The sequence below is a fragment of the Solanum verrucosum genome, unplaced genomic scaffold, assembly GCF_900185275.1.
Source record: "Solanum verrucosum unplaced genomic scaffold, falcon-dt-bn FXZP01000049.1, whole genome shotgun sequence".
Classification (NCBI taxonomy): domain Eukaryota; kingdom Viridiplantae; phylum Streptophyta; class Magnoliopsida; order Solanales; family Solanaceae; genus Solanum; species Solanum verrucosum.
In genome coordinates, this window is record NW_026020221.1 from 3,103,856 (window position 1) to 3,128,123 (window position 24,268).

A 24,268-nucleotide genomic window follows, 5' to 3' on the forward strand; every position below is an offset into this window, starting at 1 on the left:
ATTATTTTTATTTATATAATAGATTTTGATCAATTCCTTTGCTTCTTCGTGCACTTGGTTTTTCAAATTTTAAATCTTCATATTGAAAATTTGAGCTCCGCCACTGCTGACCTAGCTATATAAAAAATTTAAGTTAAGAAAAAATAGATAGTCACCTCTAACTTAAACTTTGTGGGAATCTTGTTAAAGTTGGCCTAAAAAATTTAATGACTAGCTTAAGGGTAACTTTATGCATTTTCCCTTTATAGGGTACTTCTTTTTTTTTTCACCCCCTTTATAGGGTACTTGGGTATGATTTTCCGTCTGACTGAAACAATATTGGTAAAGTCTTCAGTAAATAAGTAATGTAATATATAGCTTATGATGATCACAAATTAGTGATATTTTTCTAATAACATTTAATATATAGTACAATAATATGATGCTGATAATTTCCAGAATGATATATGTTATTCACAAATACAATTTCTGGGTTGAATGAGAATCATCTGATCTTATTCACAAATATAAACCGAAATGCATCCACTTGCCTTTGTACATCAGAATTTGACATTTTCTTTTAGGTTACACACAATCTCTTGCTGCAATAATCAGAAAACGAGAGCATTAATAAACAGTCTGTGTTTATATATAACACACAAATGTTTATCCACAAGTTTCAAAAATCTTATAGTGCAACAATCAAATATTATGACATCGTCAAGACAACAAATTTCAAAAGAACTCTTTGTTTCTTTGTTAAATAAAAATTCGATTCAAGTAAAATAATGACAAAACAAATAAAACGGTAAGTAGTTAAAAAGGTGCAGAGAGGAAACAAAACTTACTATTAAACAGAGAAGAATGCAACCAGCAGCTCCAGGGAACAGAGCATACCAATAGTTGAGTTGATGCAACTTAGCTCCATCAATGAACAATAGCGGCAAACTTGCAGCTACAACACAAAACACAAATTTAGCACAACAACTTCGAATATACATTACCATAGGATCTTTTTTTTTAAAAAAAAATGAGAGATAATTTGCAAACTAATTTACCAGGAGGATGAACAGAGCGAGTATAAATCATGAAAGCCATGGCAGCAGAAAGGGCGGTGCTTCGAGCTAGCCAACCTGGGCCCAATATTGTAAATGCCAAAACACCAATGGCTGCACAACCGATTTGTGCCATAAACATATTGTACTTCTGCACATTCACAACACATAATTCCAAAGTTAATTACTTAGATGATCATTCAACTAATAGTCGCTCAATTTTATTGTGTAACAGAAAAGTCACCCAACTATTATCATTTTACCTACACCGTATTTCTCTTTTCGGAAGACTTAATCTGGATTCATTTGTTTAGTTATGACTTATGAACTTGCTTATTCAAATTCTTATGTTTAAATTGATAGTTCAGTGACTAAAAAATCAAATTTGAGTGACTTTCTAAGAAAAAAAGAGAGTTTATAGTTGAGTGACCATTTGTAATATTATATCTATAATTTTCTATATAGACGGTATAATTTTTAGAAAAAGAATGTTCAATTGACCAGCCTGATGGCTATGCCAACACTACTTATGAAATTATACTAATGTTATTGTTGTTGTATTAGCATGATTACTCATAACAGACAAGCCTATCTAATGGCCTCCCCTAACTCTTTATATTTTTCCTTAATATTTTCAAAATTATATTGTATGCATTTTGTACAGTAATTATTTTAATGTGTAAAATGTTCCCTTCTACTTATGCTCTCATTCTCCCCGGAGTAATACGTTAAAGAATCACTCTTGTTTCTTTTTTTGACACGGTTGTTAAGGTACACTAAGGAATCGTTTGGTTAGGAATTAGTTATGAAAAGATTAATAATATAAGATTTTAGTGTAAAATTTAATAATGGAGGTGTTGTAATTTACGGATTAATAATGTAGGTATTAATGCATTCATGATTATTCTTATCTCTTGTACAAATGGATAGGATAAAATATGTGTTAGTTTAACTTTTCAAAAAAGGATTGTTAATACAATAGGCCATTTTGGTCATATTAAATGCTTTAATCCATGAATTACTATAATCTGTGTATTTTTATTTTACTTTTTATCTCACTTTAAAAAGTACACAGCTCAACAATTCACTTAGCATAGGTTAGAGGGAGTTATTTATGTTATCAACAAAAATGACAACCAAGTAGTGAATAAGTAATGCTGAGTTTTATGCAACTCTAGAAAAAATGTAACAAAACATTTTATTCCTTTCATTCATTTTTACTTGTCTATTACATTAAAAATACACTCACTTTCTCTTGTTATTTTTAGCATATCAAGAGAAAAACATATGTTTTTATTCTTAACATTAATTACTTATTCTCCAAATCATTTTTCAATCCAAAATTAAACATCAATATATTAATATGAATATTAAGTTAAAATATTCATGCCAATCACTATTTTTAAGAGACCTGCAAAGTCCAAAGTGAACAGTGAATATCACTTATGATGAATTTTTATGCAGGTATTATCACTTCTAATAATACTTGAAGCCAGACCAACACCAAGGGGTCGTTTGGTACAAATGCATGTTATTGGGGAGTTAGATATGTATTTTATTCTATAATCAGAAATTAGTAAGGCAGGAATTATTATGCATGGTTTAATATTATTGTAGAGATTGTAATGCAATGATTATTAGTTGTTAGATGTTTGGTTTAGTACATTAAAGTAATTAATTTCGTAGATCATGAGGCCTGAGGGTGATTCTGTTTTTTAGTTGATTTGATATTGCTAATACTCATATTTTATCCAATATATAAAATAAAATAACGCATATAAGTTAATTTATTAGGAAATCAAAGTAGCACCAAACAATGTATAAAAAGAATTAATGTATAGATTAATGTTAAATATGACTAATTCTTCCTATAGGCCAACCAAACCGATCCTAGGTAATCATGCCCATGATCTAACTTTTATCGACAAAATGATGCAATTGAGTGTTGATAAGCACAATTAAGGCTTTCAATTGGTTGAGAGACAAAGTTATATATACTCTATATCAAGGAGCCAATTAAGTTACATGTTCACTTAATGACAAATTTTTTTACTATTTTCTTTCTTCTTTTGGCATATCAGAACAAACAGAGCTAAGCAATCAGCAACTTGTATTATAATTTTGTACATACAAGTAGTAATTTATAAACTAGAAAATGCACAAGCCACGAGAAAGGCACTAAAGGATCCTGAGCCAAAGCTTTTTAAAATGGAAGATCCAATCAAGACTTGTAAGAGAGAAATAAAAAAAATTAAAAGGTACATACTACTTGATACTGGTAACCAAATTAAGGACTTTTGTACTGATTACTTATCTTTTAACACTTTCTTGTTTTGGGAAGATGACAACATGACGAGTTAGTATCCACAACTAGTGGTTTCTGTTTTCACTTCATGAATCCAAAGATTGTACATGTTCAAGTGGTTCTTTCCCACAAGACTTCTCGTTTCTATATTCTCATAGGCAAAGCATCCCGTGTTAGCAGGTTTAGGAAAGGGTAATATCCCCAAGTGTGATATAAACGGTCTATTAATATAAGCATTAGTGGCTCCAAGACTCACTAAGGAAAAATTACTGTTTTCTAATTGATTTCCCATTGAAAAATATTTAGTGACTATTTTCACAATTATTTTTTATTGAATCACTGAGAAAAGAAACTAAATTAAAGTAGAGTTTTCATAAGAAAAAACTAAAAAAAATTATGTGTTTCAGTAAGAATCTATTTCTCACTATGAGTTTTTCAGTGAGCTGGTTCAATGTAAATTAAGTGAGAAAATCAAGTTTATAACACAAATTTTCCATTTATTCTTAGTGGCAAAAAACTCTGATTCTAACTCCTCTTCACGTAGTTGAAAGCTGAAATTGTTTAGTGGTAATTATGAGAACAATATGGTTTCTCATGTTAGTTTTGGGTGTTGACTTTTGTATAATATTAGGAAAAAGAACTAGTTTCGAAACTCATCAGTTCAATTATTACTCTATTCATTTCAAATTTGATATAAGTTGACTTAATTTAAAACTGAAATTGTTTAGTACTAGTAATTATAATTACAAGTTACAACGTTAGTTTTGGGTGGTGAATTTAGTACTACTATCTAAAAAATACATGTGATTAGAATTGCGGAGCCCACAATGGAGCTCCGACTAAATTCAGATTGCGCTCTGCAGGGCCCATTCGGGGGAGACGCTCTCAACAAGATTTTCTCCATACCAGGAATCGAACCCGAGACCTCTAATTAAGGGTGAAACACTCCCACCAGTGCACCACAACCCCCGTGTTGGCACAGTCGGATGTAGTTGACACGATGGAAGTGATCATTTTCTGATGCGTAAAGAAAAACTGATTTCAAGGAAAATAGTGAGAATGACTTCCGTTACTTATTAGCGGAAGTGACCTTAAAATTTGATACTTGTTGATTTAGACCAAAAATATTACAGAATATTTATCAATTATCCCCACCAAAACTTGGTCACATGAAAAAATGACTTCATATTTTCTGTCTCCACAAAGATGAACTTCTATGCTAATCGAAGGTACCTCAGGTCAATTCTCAGAATTAATCTAAAAAAAAATTAAAGCTACAGTTGGCAATTGGATATAAACTAATATATATGACCATATTTATCACATGTGAAGGAGCATATATATATATATATATATATATATATATTATATAAAATAAGATGCAGCAGCTGTAAACCGTCCAGCTAAAACAACCAGTACCCTTCTCCGTTCACCCTACCCACAAAAATAAAAAACGATAGCACTAGGCAAGATAAACTTTTAGCAAAGGAATATGCTCTTTATGTCCTAACTTTTTGTTTTCCGAGATTCAAAATATAAGTAATTTTGATTGAAGTAAAATTATAGTATTTTTTAGACGAAAAATAAATATCACATAAATTAAAACGAACAATAAATAATGAGAAATAAAAAAGCGTACCCTAGCACCGGGAGAAGCAGGAGTGGCAAATAGGACAGCACAAACAGCTCCTAGTGGAGCTATAGTCATTGATATCCCTTTTGCTGCCATTATTTGGTCTATTTTTCCTAGCATCGCCATTGCCGCAAATGCCCCTATATATTATAGTAAATAGAGTAATAAATGCATTAATTCTGACCTCATATCAAAATAGGGTAAGTATTATTACTGAGAGAACCCTACCTGCAGAAGGCCAAATAATGTCACTTAGTGGAGGAGCTTTCGAGGACTTTTCTGGCATCCAACCATCCCATACTCCTGCCGATGCTCTAATGGCCAAACGACATGATTTTTTTCTTTTAGTTACTGTCCTGTTTGCTAGTATTCTTTCGTTCAAACCCAATCTCCCAAGTCCTAAGATTCTGTTTTCATTTGAAGAATTCAGTACAGAAAATGTGTGCGAGGACGAAAAAGACGTCGGTGGAAGCAAAATGCAATGATTAGGGAGATAACTAGAACGGAGATGAAGCTGCGCATTCATTTTTTCCGATAGATTTGTTGTTCTACGCAAAATAGAGCAGTGACATATGAACAACCATCAACAAGGCAGAATGAACAATTTTTGGATTGCACTTTTTAAATTTAATTTTTGATTTGGGTGAATTAGGGCGGTTCAAGTTAGAACAAAGATACCCCTTTGGGTGGAAGTTGGAAATTGGGATGAGCGCCAGGGACGAGACTCTTCAATATATTGAAGGGGCACATCGACCCCCTTGTAAGTAGTGGTGGGGGTATCCAGCTCGGCTAATTTTGTCCAATTGTCTTTTTTTATTATTAGACCCCTCCAAGAGTGTGGTTTTAAGGTGCCAATTGAATTAGTACCCTATTATATTATTTTCCTAAAGACATCTAATTAGGTTTTACAAATAAAAAAACATTTGAATTTGATGTATTTGAGTCAAACGTCTATGAAAACAGTTTTTCTATTTTCACGAAATAGTGATAAAATTTGCTTATACTCTACCTTCTTTAGACTCTACTTAGTGAGATTTACTGAATTTGTTATTGTTGTTGATGTAAAAAGTAACATGCCCTAATTTATTAATTGTTTCTTTAATGTACTTGTCAATTTTCAAATCAAAATAGATATCATTATATTTTTTTTCTATTTGATCCTTCTAATTTTAATTCTTTTTAAAAGTATGAGTAAATTAAGTTTGAATTTTTTTACTAAGTTTTATATTTTACTTATGATTTCTCATAAAGCGTGTAAAGGAAAAGGGAAGAATTAATATGAAATGAAGAGTATATTTTTACATTTTAATTAACAAGAACAAGAACAACAAAATAAAATTAGGTATGAAAAAAAAGAGTATACAGTGAACACATTAAAAATAATGATCGTTTAAAATTGTCAGTGACCATAAAAAAATGATTTATAATTTGTTGTTATTTGTTTAAAAGTAATTGGGGAGTAAAATGACGTTGGAGTTTGGGAAAAAGATAAGTAGAGGTAACATATCATTAATTTTCAATTCATGCATTATGCCAAGGGTTATGGGCGGCCATGCTCTTATCACAAATGCCGGCGTCTTTTCCGGGCCACCTTCAAAGAATGTTTCCTTAATTATTCAACTTGTCACTGAATGTTTTACATTTGATTTAATTAATTATGGGTAGATATATTAATTAATCAAACTGATATTTTCCAATAAGAGTTTACCCAATATACATTATATATACCACAAATTAGAGTAAATTACTTTTGGAAAAAATATTATATAATTATGAGGTCTGAATATGTCGCTTTATTTGAGAAGATTAAAGTTTATTGTAATATAATTTTCACTGATTCAATATTATGACTTTTGATTTGTCTTTTCCCAATGATAAAACAGTTCAACAACGTTATATAACTCAAATTTAGTCAACTCCTCTCATGACTGTCGATGTAAGACTTTTTATCCTAATCAAGGGTGTCACATACACGCTTTCTTATGGATTCAATATCTTAATTGAGATTTGTCCCATCGCATGAGATTTGTCTAGATTCAACATTAAGGTTTGTCCCGCCTTACCGGAATTTATCTAAACTCAATTGAGCTTAGACCCACAACTCAATTTATCTAAGTTGGAGTGTCACACTAATTATGATACACTTAATATTTTTTATTTCTAATATTAAAACTCACAATAATACTAACAATTATTATTTTATTGTCAAGACAAAATATAGAATATGAATTGAATATCAAAAGATAAAAATACCGTTAAGAGTAGATAATTAATGTGTTAAATCCACATATTATTATTAATTAACTGTAACTCACACAAATTCATGTTTTTTTGTACCAATATATGCGCATAAATAAAAATAAAAATGTAGTTTATAATAGATCGATTATTTGGAGTCTTGGACATATCACCACTCCCAAAAATGCCAACGTTTTCTGTGTTTGGACGTTTGGACATGTACCGCTATGCAAAAATAATTTTTTTAATTACCACTAGGTACTTTAATAAATTACTTAAATCTAATGATTTCAAGATAATATTTGAGAAATCTTAATAGCTCAATTGTTTGATTACCTAACTTTTTATCTTATTAATGATTGGTGAGAGTTCGATTCTTCGCCACTTCATTTCTCCCATTCTCGTAACTCCCATTTACAATAATAATAATAAAAAATAAAAGTTGATAATGTTTGACAAACTAATAATGCTTAGAACAGTCACAAAAAAACTTGTCTTGTTACGTTGTTTCCTTTTCACAACACTTGTATAAAAACACCAACAAAAACAAAAAAGAAAAAGTATTTATTATTGCATTAGTGTGGGGGACAACCGCAGAGGCGGAGACAATGTTAGGAGTTTGGGAGTTCTAAATCTGTTTTCTTTGGGAGTTCAGATGTTAATATTCATATATTTATTTAATTTTCTAATGCAAATATAGGATCTACGAAAAAGTTAATGGGTTCATCTGAATCGATGAATCCCACCTAGCTCCGCCTCTGGAGACAAGTGCACAGATAGTTGCTTCAGCTTCGAGCATCACTGTTTATAATATATTGTTTATAATAATAATATATTAAGTATGTATATTAATAAAATTTATGTATATAATTCATCGGTTTGGTTCGGTTATTCTTCGGTTTTTTTTGAATAAAACCATAACCAAACCAAATCTGAATAAAATCAATTTTATTTTATCGATTTGATTCGATTTTTCAATTTGAATCGGTTTTTATCCAAACCGTGAACACCCCTAGTTTATAGAATACCCCAACATTACAATTTATTTAGTGTATAATCGTCTCGGAATTTATTGTACTCATAAATTATATAATGCAGCTCTTGTATAAAGTTTTTTTTTTCTCCATGCAGGTACAAAGCTGAGAAACCACTTTCACTTGCTGAATTTTGAGCCTCTTTAGTTCCATTGAAATCAAAACGTGTAAATATGTATATTAAGAGATGTATTGAAATTTAAATTCTAAATCTAAATACAAATCTGAATATTAAAATGTTACAAATATTAAATATTTAAATTTTATTATATTTTATCTTTATTTAAAAAGTAGTAAATCTAAAAAATAATATATACTAAATTAGTATATCAATAAAATATTTTATAAAATTATATGGCAGGTGGTGGTTCTAATAACTACGATGTTAGGTAATGGTGATTTTATGGGTAGTAGTTAGTGGTATGATGGTTCATGGTTGACAGTAATGGTTGATGGGGTTTGAGGGTAAATTGTGGTGGCGGCTTATAGTTTTGATGCATGATAGTGATAACTAATGATGATGGTAAATCATAATCAGTGATGGATGTTTGGCAATGTATAATAGTGATTAATGTGGTGATTGTCGATAGTGATTGATTGCCGATAGATATAAATGTAAATGGTAGCTAGTAGAGGTGAAGGTTGCCGGTAATTTATAATGGTTGTGAATCATAATTTAATAATGGATGTTTGTTGATGTGTAATACTCCCTCCGTCCCATTTTATATGTCACTTTTTTACTTTGCACTTGCATTAAGAAATGATGTAATTTTACCCTTCTACCCTTATTTAATTTTTTTTGGAACTCAAGTTTTCAATCAATGAATATGAATTAATTTAACCAATGAACATAAATCATTTACTTAACTTTTCTAAGTTGGTGAAATGTATATTTTCAAGGCTAATAACTCACAAGGGTAAAAAAGGAACAATATGGTAATTTATGCATTGATTTTATGAAATGACAAATAATATAGACCAACTATTTATAGAAATGGATGATATATAAAATGGGACGGAGAGAGTAATAGCTAATATGGTGATTGTTAGTAGCGATTGATTGTCATTAGTAATAAATGCAAATGGTTGCTAGTAAATGTGATGATTGACTGTAGTCTATAATGTTTGATTGAATGGTGTTATGGTTGAGGAGAATGGAATTGAGTAGTGAGTTGTCGTAGTAGATAAGGTGAATGGCAGCAACCGAAGTTGATAATGATGGGGGATGATAACAACAGTACTAAATGTAAATATCTTAACTATATTAAGACTTCACTACGTATCTTAATCATTTAATTCTATTATGATCCATCAAGTGATTGCAACATAAAAAATCCACATTAAATGGTTACATATAAATGATGAAGATTCAAACAAAAAATAAACTAATTCAATGATTGAGATCTGAATAATTAAATTTTAAAACGAGGCATTATTTTGAAATATAAACAGATTTTCAAACCCAAGTCCACGACCCAACAAAGATACAAGTGGAAACCAAAGCCCATAATTATCTGGAACGAGAACCAAACCTAATCCCAAAGTTAACTGGAAAGAAAACCCAAACCTAAGCCCAAATAACAATCACATAGGAGGATGAAAACCTCCATCGACGACCAAATTATGGCCGGTGACAAACTGAGAGTCATCCGACACCAAAAACAAGACAGCATCAGCTACATGAGAAGCTCTAAGAGCTCCAACTTTCAAGCAATTGAAGGATTCAAACAGTTTTTCCAGCTCCTCTACACCCATTTTCATCGATTTCTCTAACAATGGTGTTGCCACTGCTGCTGGAGAAACACAGTTCACTCGTATACCATACGCACCCAGTCCTTTACTTGCAGACCTCACCAATCCCAGTACTGCGTGTTTCGACATTGCGTAGTCAATTTGCCTCGTTACCCCCATCGTTGCCGCCGCGCTCGCCGTGCATATTATCTTTCCTTTTACCCCACCTTCCACCATAGCCTTCGCCGCGTGTTTCACGCAAGCGACTGACCCACGAACGTTGACCGCGAATAGGTTATCTAAAGCATCCAGATTGAACCCTAGAATATCTTGTGCGTGCTCGTTGTGGCTTGCAATTCCGGCGTTGCTGAACATTATATCGACTCGACCGTGAATTTCCACTGTTGATTGTACCAGGGATTGGACTTGTTGCTCGTCTGTAACGTCACATTTAATGAAAGTGCAGTGAGTGGACCCGATTGATTCCGCAACCGATCGACCTTTTTCTTCTTGGATGTCAGCAATTACTACCTGAGCGCCATGTTGAGCAAACAGATATGCTGTCGCTTCGCCAATTCCGCTTGCTCCTCCGGTGATGATGGCAATTTTACCGTTCAATTTTGGATTGAATGATGGCGGAATTGGGTTTTCCATTTTCTTTCGACTTTTTTGGACGCACTTTGAAGGTAACAAACACTTTGGCACTAGTGTATTTATATTCAACAAACTGTTTGTTGGAATAGGAAAAAAAAAGACATGTGCATACCTAATGATTATAATTAGGTAAATGCCAACATCAGTTGAATTTTGGGATTTATTGAATTAGCAGAAGTACCCTCAAATTTGTCAGTTCATATGTTGGAATCATTCAGAAAGTAGATCCCATAGCTTATTGTAGGCTTTGTAGCCAGCCAACCCTGGACCCGGGGGACCAGGAGCAGAGGTAGTAAGGGGTTAGGTTCATCTGAATCCGTTTGATAGAAAATTATATCATGTGTGTATATATAGTTAGATATTGCATCCATTTCAACTTATTCACGTGTTTACTTTTCATATTTTGAAGTGAAAATTTTGACTCCACCACGGAGATATATTTCATTTTCTTGTTATAATCCAGCAAATTCCGTCCATTCAGGCGAAAAAAACTTTGGCTCACATGTAATAGGAATCTCCACTTCACAAGGAAGATGTCTCTAGTTTTTCAACATGTTATCGGCTATAAACTAGTAATTTAAATCAATAACAATAACAGCAGTGTTTTGAAGTAATCTCGTTTACTTCTAAAAGCATCAAATGCCTCCTTAGCCCTGCCTATTACCATCCTCAAATTTACAAAATGGCCGACCAAGAAAACGAACTTAATGCAGATAGTTGTCCCACATAACTTTTAAAAAGTCAGTGGCAATCATACAACAAATCACTAGCAGATTTACACGCAAGTAATAACCAAGTTTCTTCTTTATTTATGTCTGACAATTTGTCTTAATTGATGGATCCAGTTTAGGAAAGTTGTGTCAATGGTGAGTGACAACATGGCCGCGATGTCAGAGATCAAGAACAAGGACTGTGCATCTGTGTTCTGTCACATGATGAAGTTGAATAAACAAACGAGCAAAGATGTGACGGATACCATGACCACAAAATTTTCTACATTGGAGTTTGACATAGTGATTATGCTTCCTTCTGGTCATGCTCTATTTCGATGAGGGTGTTTGGATTGACTTAAAAGTTGGTCAAACATACTTTCAAGTCAGTTTTTGACTTCTGGAAGTGTTTGATAAATATAAAAAATAACTTAAAATAAATAAAAAATGACTTAAAATAAGTTACGAAGTGTTTAGCAAGGTAAAAAATGACTTAAAATAAATCAGAAATCAAAAGTCATTTCAATTTGACTTTTTATTTTTGACTTAAAAACTATTTTTTTTAAGCCAATCCAAACAGGCTCTAAGGCAGATTCTGGAAAAAAGGCACATCAATATATAGCTATTACACCGATTTGGCACTTTCTATTTTTCTAGAGACAGGACCTTACTCCTTAGCGTTTAAAATTAAAGTGAGAATATGTATCACACTATTTTAAAGTACATGAGGATTATTGTATACAATGTAATCACACTATTTTTTTTTCTGTTGTATACAATGTTTATCACTTATCACACTCTATTTTACTCATGTAAAATATAAAGTGGCCAAGTGAAAGTGAACGGCGGGAGTGCTATTCATTCATTTAGACACTTTTTTTTGTTGAAATACATAGAAAGTGTTGTCAGTTATAAGCAGCATTGTCAATATGTCCGAGTGGTTAAGGAGACAGACTTGAAATCTGTTGGGCTTCGCCCGCGCAGGTTCGAACCCTGCTGTTGACGTTTTTTTTTTTTTTTCTTTTTTACATATATACAAATTATAAGAAAATATCTACAACAAAAAAATTATCCAAAAATTTTGAATGTAAATTTTTCTATTTTACGTAGAGACCAAAGATCACAATATATAACATTTTGTATACACTATTATACAGTGTAAAGTATAAAATTCAAAGCCCTCTCGACTATTTTATATATTGTATAACTATGTATATTCTTGACTATTATATGATCTAGGAAGAAAAACCAATGGTACAATTGTATGAAGCTCACAGTGAAATTGGGAATTAGATATAGAAGAATGTAGTGATACTATATGTGGGTAAAATTGCCAAACTTGTCACTGAATTACTGGGAATTGGAGGCTCTTAGTAAGATTGGTTGTGCATTGAGGAAGCCTATGTATGTAAATTCAAATGTAGTCTTTGGTCAAACTTTACGAATTTTAAATTTTCAAAACTAAAATTGTTAGCATGTGCTTTGTGAGGCTCTTTTAAAATAAAATATATAATTAAGATCTAAAAAATAATAATTAAGGAATAAAAATGGTGTAAAACCTTAGATTTGGTAAAAAATTACGTGTCTACATTGTTAATTAATAATGTAATCAAAACATTGAAATTTAGATATTTTTACATAACCAGCCAGCACACTGCATCTTAATTACAAAGTCACGTTATGAAGATTCGAAATCCATCCAAGAGAAGAGCTACATTACAAGGGTTTATCTAGATGTTGCAGGTTTAAGTCCCCCTTTGTTAGGGAGTATTATATCCCTAATCTAGAATTTTCTGGTGCAAATCTTAATTTTGCCAGACTCCAATGTCCAATATGAGTAAGGGGCGCTGATAAAGGATGAGAAACCACGAAGAAAAAGAAACTCAAAAGAGACAAATTTGTTTGTTTCACAATGAATTCATTAGATCCGGAAGACTGATACAATGAACTCATATAATTTCTTATTGACTTTAACCTTCATAATGATATATAGTTCTCAATTATTGCCGAATTAAAAAATATAGGGGATTCGTGTTCAAGAATTTGTTCTTGATCGAAATTCGTGTTCAAGAATTTGTTCAATATCTTTCGGAGAAAGGGGATTCCATCGAGGAGGAACCTCGAGGTCCATTTATGGTGGAATCTTTCTATTTGTCGAGTAATGCTTTGATCGATGATAGTCTTTGTGAAATACTAAGCTCTATAGGTGTGCCTTTGCATAGAATGTCACCCATCATCACTGAAATCTCTTCATGATCAATGTCTCTACCAGCCAATTCAGTGCTTCTCCTCATTGCAGTTAACAGTTGGGATCCCACTTCCAGAGAGAATTAAAGATGAACGTGTTTATCTTACCCCGTTTTTGGGTATAAGGTTCATGTATAGAATTTTATTTACGAAGAAAGCTATACATGTAATCTTCATCAGATTTTAGTTTCAACTGATATTGGTTTGTAAACTGCAAGCCAAGTAATAATGGATTTTCAATACTTACATATGTTGCCGCCTGTAATTAATGGAGTAGTTGTTATAATACATATTTCAATTTTACACTTGCAGTTTCCAGTTCAATTTTATACTACATAGTTTCTATCATAAGTTTGTGTGTCAAAGATTCACAAGTTCCACATAATTTCATGCAATTTCTTATAATCTGCACAATCACTTTGGTTATATTGCTATTGTTCATGTCCTCGAAGATTTTTAATTTGATGACTGTTTACAATCTATAACAACTGCATCAGGCCCAAACATGCCCACTACTTCTCGAATTGTAACTTTGAATCTGCCAAATTATAATGTAATCAAAACATTGTAATTTGGATAATTTAAAATAGCTAACACACTGCATCTTAATTATAAAGTCAAGACACTCAACCTTCAAATAGAGAATACACGTTACGAAGATTTGAAATCCATCTAAGAGGAGCTATACTACAGGGTTTAACCATATGTTTCGGGTTCGAGTCCCTCTACATACATTGTTGCGCCACGGAGTGTTTTACCATAATTGGGACTTTTGAGCACGAATCCAATTTAGTGAGCTCCAATATTGTTCAATTGGGCACCGAATGCAGGATGAGAAACCAAAAAAGAAAAACAGATAAACAAACTCAAATGAGACAAATTCGTTTGTTCTCACTGTTTCACAATGAACTCATTGGATCTGGAATACTGATCAAGTCACCATCCACCCCCAAATCATGCCCACTAACAAAAGCAAAATCATCGGAAGCTAGAAACAGAGCAGCTCCCGCCAAGTGTTTCACCGTCAGTGTAATACCCTTCAAACTAGTCTGCGGACCATACCTTTTCAGAGCTTTCATTGCCTCTGCTTCCGCGCTGATCATCAATGGCGTCATCACTGCAGAAGGTGAAATATTATTCCATACTCACCCAATTGCCTACAAGCTGATCTCACTAACCCTAGCACAGCGTGTTTCGACATTGTGTAATCAGTCCGCCAGGGTCCTCCCCTGCTTTCCCCAATACTGCCTGTACAAATTATGCTACCTCTAACACGCTTCTCCACCATGGCTCGTGCTGCGTGCTTCACACACGCCGCCATGCCACGAGCGTTGACGTTCATCACCCGATTGAATTTGGAAAGATCCAGATCGAGCACCTTTTGACCCGAATTACCAACGATTCCTGCGTTACTGAACATTATGTCGAGTTGACCATATTTCTGGACCGTCCAATCCACCATGGCTTTCACTTGATTTTCATCACTCACGTCGCATTGCACGTAGCTGCAAATCTGTGAAGGGATGGATGCCGCCACGGCTCTGCCCTTTTCATCTTGGATGTCGGCGATGACAACGGCTCGTGCGCCGTGTTGGGCAAAAAGGCGTGCTGTTGCTTCCCCAATTCCGCTGGCACCACCAGTCACTATGGCCACTTTTCCTTTCAGCTTCTGCGTGACCTCTGCCATTTTTGGTTCGTTTTGTGCTTTACCCTTTATTCAAACTTGTCTTGTGATTTATATTGCTATTGTTCTCATCTTGTGTTTTGGTTATCACATGACTTCATAGTTGTAACTGTTTTTCTTTGTTATGCAATGCTACCTCTTCTACATATTTTTTTTTTCGTTCCTTCTATATGTTTTATTTGCGTTATTCAAAAAACATCCTCTCTAGCTTTGTTAGATAGTGGTACGTAATAATACACATACCTATTTTTTTAGATCATATTGAGTATATTGTTATTGTTGCCAATAAGGCCACACTTAAACATATTTAGATAGAGGTAAACTGGTGTGCCCATTTTCTAACAAATGAAGAACATAATCATGAAAAGACTTTGATACCCTGGAGTAAAACACATTTTTTTTTCTCCTAGCAAACTTAAGTCGTATTGCTTATATATAATTTTAAAATCTTTATTCATCCTTTGTAATTTTTTTCTTCTCTTTCGAACTTATAAGTTTATAATCTTAGTAACTCAATTGATTGGGTACCAAAGCTTGCTTGTTAGTAAAAACTAATGAAACCTCAAATCAACCAATATCAAGACTACTAGTGGCGGATCTATGCAGAGGTGTGGGGGTGCCACGCCACCCCCGAACTTCGACGGAAACTCTATATATACATAGGTATATATATAATATTTATATAAATATAAAGCGTGTCACCCACAGAACAAAACTGTCTTGTGGTGCCATGGTAGGAGGGCAACTTTAGAAGGCTGATGTTGCGGGTTTGAATCTCATTTGTACCTATTTTTTTGAGAAATTTGCTGCAGACGTTTTTTAAGAAAAAAAAAAGGCTCCAAGCACATTTTTTTAAGGAAAAACAGCTGGCACAATTTTTTTTTATTTTTTTATTTTTTATAATTGTTATTGACTTAAATTAAATTAATTACATTATTACTCCTTTGACTTTTCTTTTACTTGATTAAATACTCAATAAAAGTGTAATATCTTATTATTTACATTTTATTGATTGATTTATGATATATATCAAAAAGACAAATAATTTAATCAAATATAAAATTAATTTAATCGATAAATTTATTTGGCACCCACGGACTCTAAATCCTGGATCCACCACTGAAGACTACGATCGAACAACTACCTATATCTATTAATATTTTTCCTAGAATATTTTTCTTTAGAAATATATATTTATCTATCTATATCGTAATTGAACTTTTTTGAGTATATGAAATATAAGAAATATGGTTGTTAATTTGATGTTAAAGTTGAAGCCAAGTCTGGGGTAAGCACATGATGAAACAAAATGGTGGAAAGCCAAATGGAGAATGGACCCACAAATATAAAGGTACCAAGCAGTAGATTCTGCAGAAGCAAAAATAATACTTCCTCCGTTTAAAAAATAATGACCTCTTTTCTTTTTTAGTCTGTTAAAAAAAATGACCTCTTTTCTTTTTTGGTAACATTTTAATTTCAGTTTTTCACGTGACATGTTTAAAGCCACGAGATTGAAAGGTAATTTAGTACACATAACTTTAATTTAGGACCACAACATTCAAAAAATTTCTTTATTTTCTAAAACTTCGTATCAAATCAAACCAGGTCACTCTTTGTGAAACGAAGAGAGTTATCATGAATTTCATCATCTTCATCATTTCATTTTCTTGTAAACCCTCCCACGTGCCATCGATGGATCAAATAAAGTTAGAGATCCATCAATAGCTACCTTTATTCATTTGGTATACATGTAGAGCCCCGACAACTTAACCCTACCAATAAAGCTACTCTCTTCAAACCTCTCTCTTATCTTCTATAAAGTTACTACTAATAACCCCATCCCCACCCAATATTCGGTCCGTGGTCAGTAGAATATTTTTTGTTAAAAAATTCTATTAAAATAAATTATACTCATATGTTTATCATGTTGATGAAATTTCTAGTTTCAACACTATCCTAAGCTCCATCTTTAATAGAGTATTAATAAAAATTAGTACACATACAACACTTCATGCACGTGTGAATCTCATTATTACACTCTCACCAAACGTTTCAGTATTAATTTAAGAGCTTAAGTTTATGTATACACGTCCTTATTTGAGTTAGTTGATTAAAATAAATGAATACTTTTAGGTGTTTGAGATTGTTTTTATAAGTAAAAAAATCAATTTGGTGCATAAAGTATTCAACGTACGAGGTTTGTGGAAAGATCGTACCAGATGTAGACGCGCAAACGATGTTAATTGTTTAGGAGAGAGTAGACATATATGTACGTTCATTGTTACAAAATAGTTATACTACATAGTCTCTATCATAAGTTTGTGTCAAAGATTCTCAAGTTCCACATAATTTCATGCATGAATTTCTTATAATCTGCCCAATAACTTTGGTTATCCTTTTTTAAAAAATAAATAAATTAGGTTCTTCATGCGCTTGAAGCCTTTTAATCCGATGATTGTTTACAAGTTATAACAACTCAAATATGATAACTACATTAGAACTGCATTAGGTCCAAAAGAATAGACAATATATTAGTAGTAAAATTTAATATTTAGACATTTTCTCCTTAAAATTTACTAAAATACCCAAAACTTATTTTCTCTATAAGTAAAATTTAGTGCTCCATAGTCCATAATATTAACAAGATAGCTAGTAGAACTTCCCCAAAAATATAGATTTTGAATAATTATAAATTCATCATATTTATTTAAACTGCTTGCTTTTCTAGAGTTTCATGACTTATAGAGAATTTTACACTTGCTTTTCTGGACCTGAGCTTTAACACAATCAATGGACCATGGGTCCGTAGGCCTAACTGGTTGTGACAGAGCAATAATTCTCCATTGATACCAAACATGCCCACTACTTCTTTTTTCCATAAAATCATAGTGTATGGATCAATTTTTGTACACCTCAATTAATTCTATGGAATATCTATCACCGCTCACCAGTAACAAACATAATTATAACTTTGCAATCTGCCAAATCATAATGTAATCAAAACATTGAAATTTGAATAACCGATTTGCCACTTTCTGTTTTTCTAGAGATAGGACCTTGTTGAGTTAATTACTCTATATTTTTGAGTTGGTTATTCTGACTTTATTAACTAACCGTAATGCAAAGACACAAATGTAAAGTACGTTTCAAAAGGAATGATACATCCGTTCAAAAAAAAAAAAAAGTGATGTAATGACCTTTAATGCCATTAACCTTGATAATACGTTTCTAAAAATTAAACTCTCCTGCTTGCAACTCCTTTTCTTGCAATCCTATATAAGAAGAGGCTTTGACGAGCATAAGAGACAACACTACCAACATAAACAAAAAGAAGAGAAAAACTCTTTCCTCCTTTCTTCTTATTCTTAGAATATTTTTGGGCAATTGGTTTTGAGCAACCTCCAAACTCTCAACCACGAGTGCATGTGTTTGAGAGTAATTATGGAACCACTACAACGATTTGCACCGAAATAGAACCGAAATCGCTTTTAAGGCAGTGACTTACCACACAGTATTTGTAATAAGTTATTTACTACTTTACAATTTCAATCTAATATCAATATTATAGTATTTTTCCCAACAGACCTTACTCCTTAGCGTTTAAAATTGAAGTGAGAATAGCAGTGGACATGTTAAAGTATATGCGGATTATTTTGTACAATGTTATCACACTTTCTGAATTAATCACTGCAAAAAGTTGAACAACATTTTTATTACTTCAAAATGTTAAGAATGTATGCTGTGGGAACAAGCCTGTTAAGAATAAACTATGAATTTTATTAACCTATATTTTTTGCAATAATTTTTTTAATATATTTTTTGAAAAAAGAAATCTTTTTTTTGGTAACACAGAAGCCTCATAGTTAAATAGATGTTCTTATTTTTTTTCTCCAACCACTGTAGTCTCGTACAAATTAATATTTAAATATAAAAATATAAGATAATATTAATGGATATAAAATTTTTGAGGAACATCTTTTTCTAACCAAATTTCAAAATTTATATATATTTGATGAAAGTTTGAAACGGAGAAAAAAAGGTAATAGAGTGTTACCATATGAAGCTATATGTTTTACGTCTATTTAAAAAAGTTTCCTTATTGGAAATTTGACATTTCCTATTTCTACACAAATTGGACTTCTCAAGAATTACCATATTTTGCCCTATTTTTTTTCCTACAGAAATCAGCCTTTCTTTAGAGTCTATAAAAGCATTACACAATTAGATTCAATTCAGTTTCAACAATATTGTCTTCTATTTCTTCATCCTTCCAACAAAATCTGTTGAAGATGGAGAATCTACTAACCACATATGAGTTCCAATTTTGGACTGATGATTTTATCATTCCCAACACCATCAACTTGAACAACAATCCTTCTACTAGTCCCCTTTTTTGATAGAATTTCGGATTCAAGAATTTCTCCAGTATTTGCCAGAGGGAGGTGATTCCACCGTGGAGGAACCACGAGGTCCATTTATCGTGAAATCTTTATTTTTGCCGAGTAACGCTGTTATTGGTGATGATGATAATAATAGCATTTGCGAAATACTAAGTTACGTAGGCGTGCCTCTCCACAGAATGCCTACTGTCATTGGAGATATCTCTTCTTTTGCTCAGAGCATGATGGCTCAACCTGCCAATTTCGGCCGTCCTCTGCTTCCCATTGTTGTCGCCATTGAAGTTTATACTTGTAATCCCAGAGACTTAGAAATCGCGCACCAGAGAAAATATGGTTTCATACCGGAGATTGAAGAGGAGGACAAGCCCATGGATAAACGTCGAAGAATTGATTAGTTTAATACTACTTACTATGTATGCAATCTTGATTAGTTTTTAGTTTCAATCAATGTTTTGTACACTGCAAGTATTTCAATTTTATTTTGATAAATCTTTTACATCATAAATCAATGTTGAAATTTAATATGTGTAAGAGATTTGTTTCATGCAGTTTATTATCTCTACAATTACTTTAGTTCATCAAGGCTATGTCACTAAAAGAATGGTTGATGTTATTAGGGTAGAAGAGGGACAAATTGAATCATCTTTCAAAAAAATAAGTAATAATCTATCTGGCGTTCCATAGTTTTATCCCCAAATTACAGTGGATCATATTTAATTTGGACTTATAAAAAGACAAAATAAATGGTGTATTATATTGTACGTTCAATTTTGTTTTATGGATGGTGAAATTGGATTTTCCTTTTCTTCAATCTTTATGTACAAATATATTTCACTTCCTTGTTAAAATTAATCCAACCAAAGAAAAATCAGGCGAGCATGTTAGTAGGGTGGTTTAAATTAGAACTGAAATTGATAAGTCAAATCCCAAATAATATTATTTGTTTAATGATACATAGGTTATTCATTTAACTGTTAGGCAATAATTTAAATTTTTCTTTATATTTTTATTGGTTCAATTTTCTTAAAGGGAAAATTGATAATTTAATAGTAGTAATTTAATAAGTTATAATAATTATATATTATATTTTTTTAACAATGGTGTATCACTATATTTCTTATTGATTTTAACCTTGATAAAAGACAAATTGTTCTCAATTATTCTCGAATTCAAAAAAGGACTTCACTAACCTTGGACAAACATTGATTATTTTTTTTAGAATTCCTAAAGATACCGCCAATATTTGTTTGGTGCTTTCTTTAATTTCTATATTTCAAAATAAATTGAGCATATTAATGTGAATAAAGAAGCAGCATTTAGCAATGTGCATATTGGTTTTATCACTTTGTTTATAATCAATTAAATTGATATCTTAGGGATTATATTAAGATGAATAAAGAAGAGGAACATTTAACGATTGAATCGATACCTTATGGATTTTATATATTTATAAATTAATAATTTGATAATTTTTAAAACTGAATCAAATTGATCGATACACAACCTACGTGTAAGCAATGTGCTAGTTTTAAGTTTTATTCATGACTCTTGATAAGAGTTATTTACCCAATAAAGTTAGTTTTTATTACGTGATTCTAAGATTATTTTTTATTTTTTATTTAGAAATGTCACTTACTTGAGAAGAATTGACAAAAGGGGGCTCTCTTTGAGTTTTCAATTGGCAAAATATAATGTCTTTCCATATTCTTTAATTTTTTATTTATTATTATTTAGGGTTTATAAATGGAAAGTTTATTTGAAATTAATCCATTAGTTTCGGTTCAATTTTTTACTAGCATTCGTACTTGCTAAGGCCACAGAATTGCCTAATTATTACTTGCTTGCTTCTTAAGTTACTATTTTGTTTCCGAATCAACAATTTTGGAAACCTTAGATTCCTATTTCAACACAAATTAGTCTTTCCTTAAAGTCTATATAAAGCTTCCTATTGCTCCAACAATTCATCACCAATAATTTTCTTCTATTCACTTAGCTCAATTTGCAATCTCAACAAAAAATTGAAGATGGAGATTCCACAAACCTTCAATGAGTTCAAAGTTTGGACAGATGATTTTATCATTCCAAAGGACATCAACTTGAAGAGCATCATCAACAACAACAATCCTTCTACTAGTCCTTTATTCTTGATTGAAATTCGTGTTCAAGAATTTGTTCAATATCTTTCAGAGAAAGGGGATTCCATCGAGGAGGAACCTCGAGGTCCATTTATGGTGCAATCTTTCTATTTGTCGAGTCATGCTATGATAGGTGCTCCTGATGATAGTCTTTGTGAAATACTAAGCTCTATAGGTGTGCCTTTGCATAGAATGTCACCCATCATCACTGAAATCTCTTCATGATCAATGTCTCTACCAGCCAATTCAGTGCTTCTCCTCATTGCAGTTAACAGTTGGGATTCCACTCCCAGAGGCGCAGCAGAGAGAATTAAAGATGAACGTGTTTGTCTTACGCCATTTTTGGGTATAAGGTATAAGGTTGATGCATAGAATTTTATTTACGAAGAAAATCTTCATTAGATTTTAGTTTCAACTAATTTTGGTTTGTAAACTGCAAGCCAAGTAATAATGGATTTTCTATACTTCTATATGTTGCCGCATGTAATTAATGGAGTTAGAGTACTTGTTATAGTAGATATTTCAATTTTGGGCTTGCAATTTCCAGTTCAATTTTATATTACATAGTTTCTATCATAAGTTTGTGTGTCACAAGTTCCACATAATTTCATGCAATTTCTTATAATCTGCACAATCACTTTGGTTATCTTTTAAAAAGAAAATAAACTAAATTCTTCATGCGCTCGAAGCTTTTTAATTTGATGATTGTTTAAGAGCTATAACAACTCCATAAAAAATGCATCAGGCCCAAAAGTATAAACAAAATATTGTAGTAGTCAGTAACTGTATATATGAATCAAACCACGCCAATACTATATTTAGACATTTTCTCCTTAAAATTATCTAAAATACCAACAAAATTATCTTCTTTATCAGTAAAATTTAGTGCTCCATATTCCGTAATACTTAACGGGATACCTTGTCGAACTTCCCAATATATGAATTTTTGAATAATTACAAATTCATCGTATTTATTTCAACTGCTTGGTTTACTAGTGTTTCATGACTTTTAGAGAGCTTTACACTTGCTTTTCTGGACCTGTACTTCAACACAATCAATGGACCATGGATTTGTATCCCTAGCTGGTCGTGACAGAGCAATAATTCTCCATTGATACCAAACATGCCCACTACTACTTTTTTTTTTTTAATACCAAACATGGTTGTTGTGTCGGGGCCAGCTTTTACAAACCTTTCACAGGATACTTGTCACCTCTCATTAGCAACAAACATGCCCAGTACTACTTCTCGAATTGTAACTTTGCAATCTGCCAAATTATAATGTGATCAAAACATTGAAATTTGGATAATTTTACATAGCCAGCACCCAGCAGTCAGCACACTGTTTCTTAATTACAAAGTCAAAACACATTCAATCTTAAAATAGAGAGTACACGTTATGAAGATTCGAAATCCATCTAAGAGAAGAGCTACACTACTACAAGGGTCTAACCATATGTTTCGAGTTTGAGTCCCCCAATAAAGAGTTGCCTTTGTTAGAGAGCGTTTTACCTCAGAGACTTTTAAATACGAATTCAGATTTAGTCAGGCTCTAAAATTGTCCAATTGGATACCGAACACGGTGAGAAACCTCGTTTGTTCCCTCTGTTTCATAATGAACTCATTGGATCCTGAGTTACTGGCACCACCAATCCATCATGGCTTTCACTTGATTTTCATCCTCACGTTGCATTGCACGTAGCTGCAACTGCGAAGGGATGGATGCAGCCACAGGCTCTGCTTTTTTCATCTTGGATGTTGGCTATGACAACGGACTGTGCGCCGTGTATGGCAAAAAGGCGTGCTGTTGCTTCCTCAATTCCACTGGCACCACCAGTCACTATGGCCACTTTGCCTTTCAGCTTCAGCGAGACCGCTGCCATTTTTGTTTCGATTTGTGCTTTACCTTGTATGTTGTTACTTGAGAATGGAAATATCTTCCTAAACACTTGGATCAAATATTTGGAGTTGGAGTAGGTGGCCTAATTAAGCAGCGCCATAAGTTTGATACGATCAGCTCCAAGCTAGCCAATAATTGCAGGTAAGATAAGGAGGCTGCAGTCACAATCATAGTACAATTTTTTTTGATAATTTAGTGGCATACAAAAATGCTTTGCGGATATGTCATCCACATGTAGTTCTGTTGAGTGACCTCATTTATTTCATCAAGTTTAATTAAAAAACTTTCTTCGGAGAGACAAGGAAGTCAGCAGTGATACAAATTTCTCCAAATATTCTAGAGAAGGTACAGAGTAATTGCATGCAATTTCAAACTCTTAATATCAGGTCTTACAACTTATAAGAGTAGCATCCAGTTCAGTATACAACATATAGTTCAAAATTGTCAACTGAATTCCAACTACTATCTATCTGATCTCAAGTGCTCCAGGACTCATACCTGCATATCTCCTAAATGTGTACCTTAACAAGAGAAGCGTCATGGAGTATACTTGAGATAAATGT

General features: G+C 32.5%; 2 protein-coding genes, 1 non-coding gene and 1 pseudogene across 3 annotated transcripts; 1 reads left to right on the top strand and 3 right to left on the bottom strand.

Annotated features, from left to right (window-relative positions):
* Positions 1 to 358: 358 nt before the first annotated feature.
* On the bottom strand, positions 359 to 5,701 carry LOC125831681 (uncharacterized). The gene is made up of 5 exons (XM_049510861.1): positions 5,201 to 5,701; positions 4,979 to 5,112; positions 1,038 to 1,185; positions 828 to 934; positions 359 to 581 (listed from the first exon to the last, which is right to left on the bottom strand). The coding sequence occupies exons 1-5, from the start codon at positions 5,496 to 5,498 to the stop codon at positions 540 to 542; spliced, it is 729 nt and encodes a 242-aa protein (XP_049366818.1). The 5' UTR covers positions 5,499 to 5,701; the 3' UTR covers positions 359 to 539.
* A 3,960-nt stretch (positions 5,702 to 9,661) lies between these two features.
* On the bottom strand, positions 9,662 to 10,629 carry LOC125831152 ((+)-cis,trans-nepetalactol synthase NEPS2-like). Its single transcript, XM_049510337.1, has one exon. The coding sequence runs from the start codon at positions 10,627 to 10,629 to the stop codon at positions 9,829 to 9,831; it is 801 nt and encodes a 266-aa protein (XP_049366294.1). The 3' UTR covers positions 9,662 to 9,828.
* A 1,633-nt stretch (positions 10,630 to 12,262) lies between these two features.
* TRNAS-UGA (transfer RNA serine (anticodon UGA)) lies at positions 12,263 to 12,344 on the top strand. Its single transcript has one exon. It is a non-coding gene; the product is annotated as a tRNA-Ser (tRNA).
* A 2,115-nt stretch (positions 12,345 to 14,459) lies between these two features.
* On the bottom strand, positions 14,460 to 23,765 carry LOC125831159 ((+)-cis,trans-nepetalactol synthase NEPS1-like; annotated as a pseudogene).
* Positions 23,766 to 24,268: the final 503 nt, after the last annotated feature.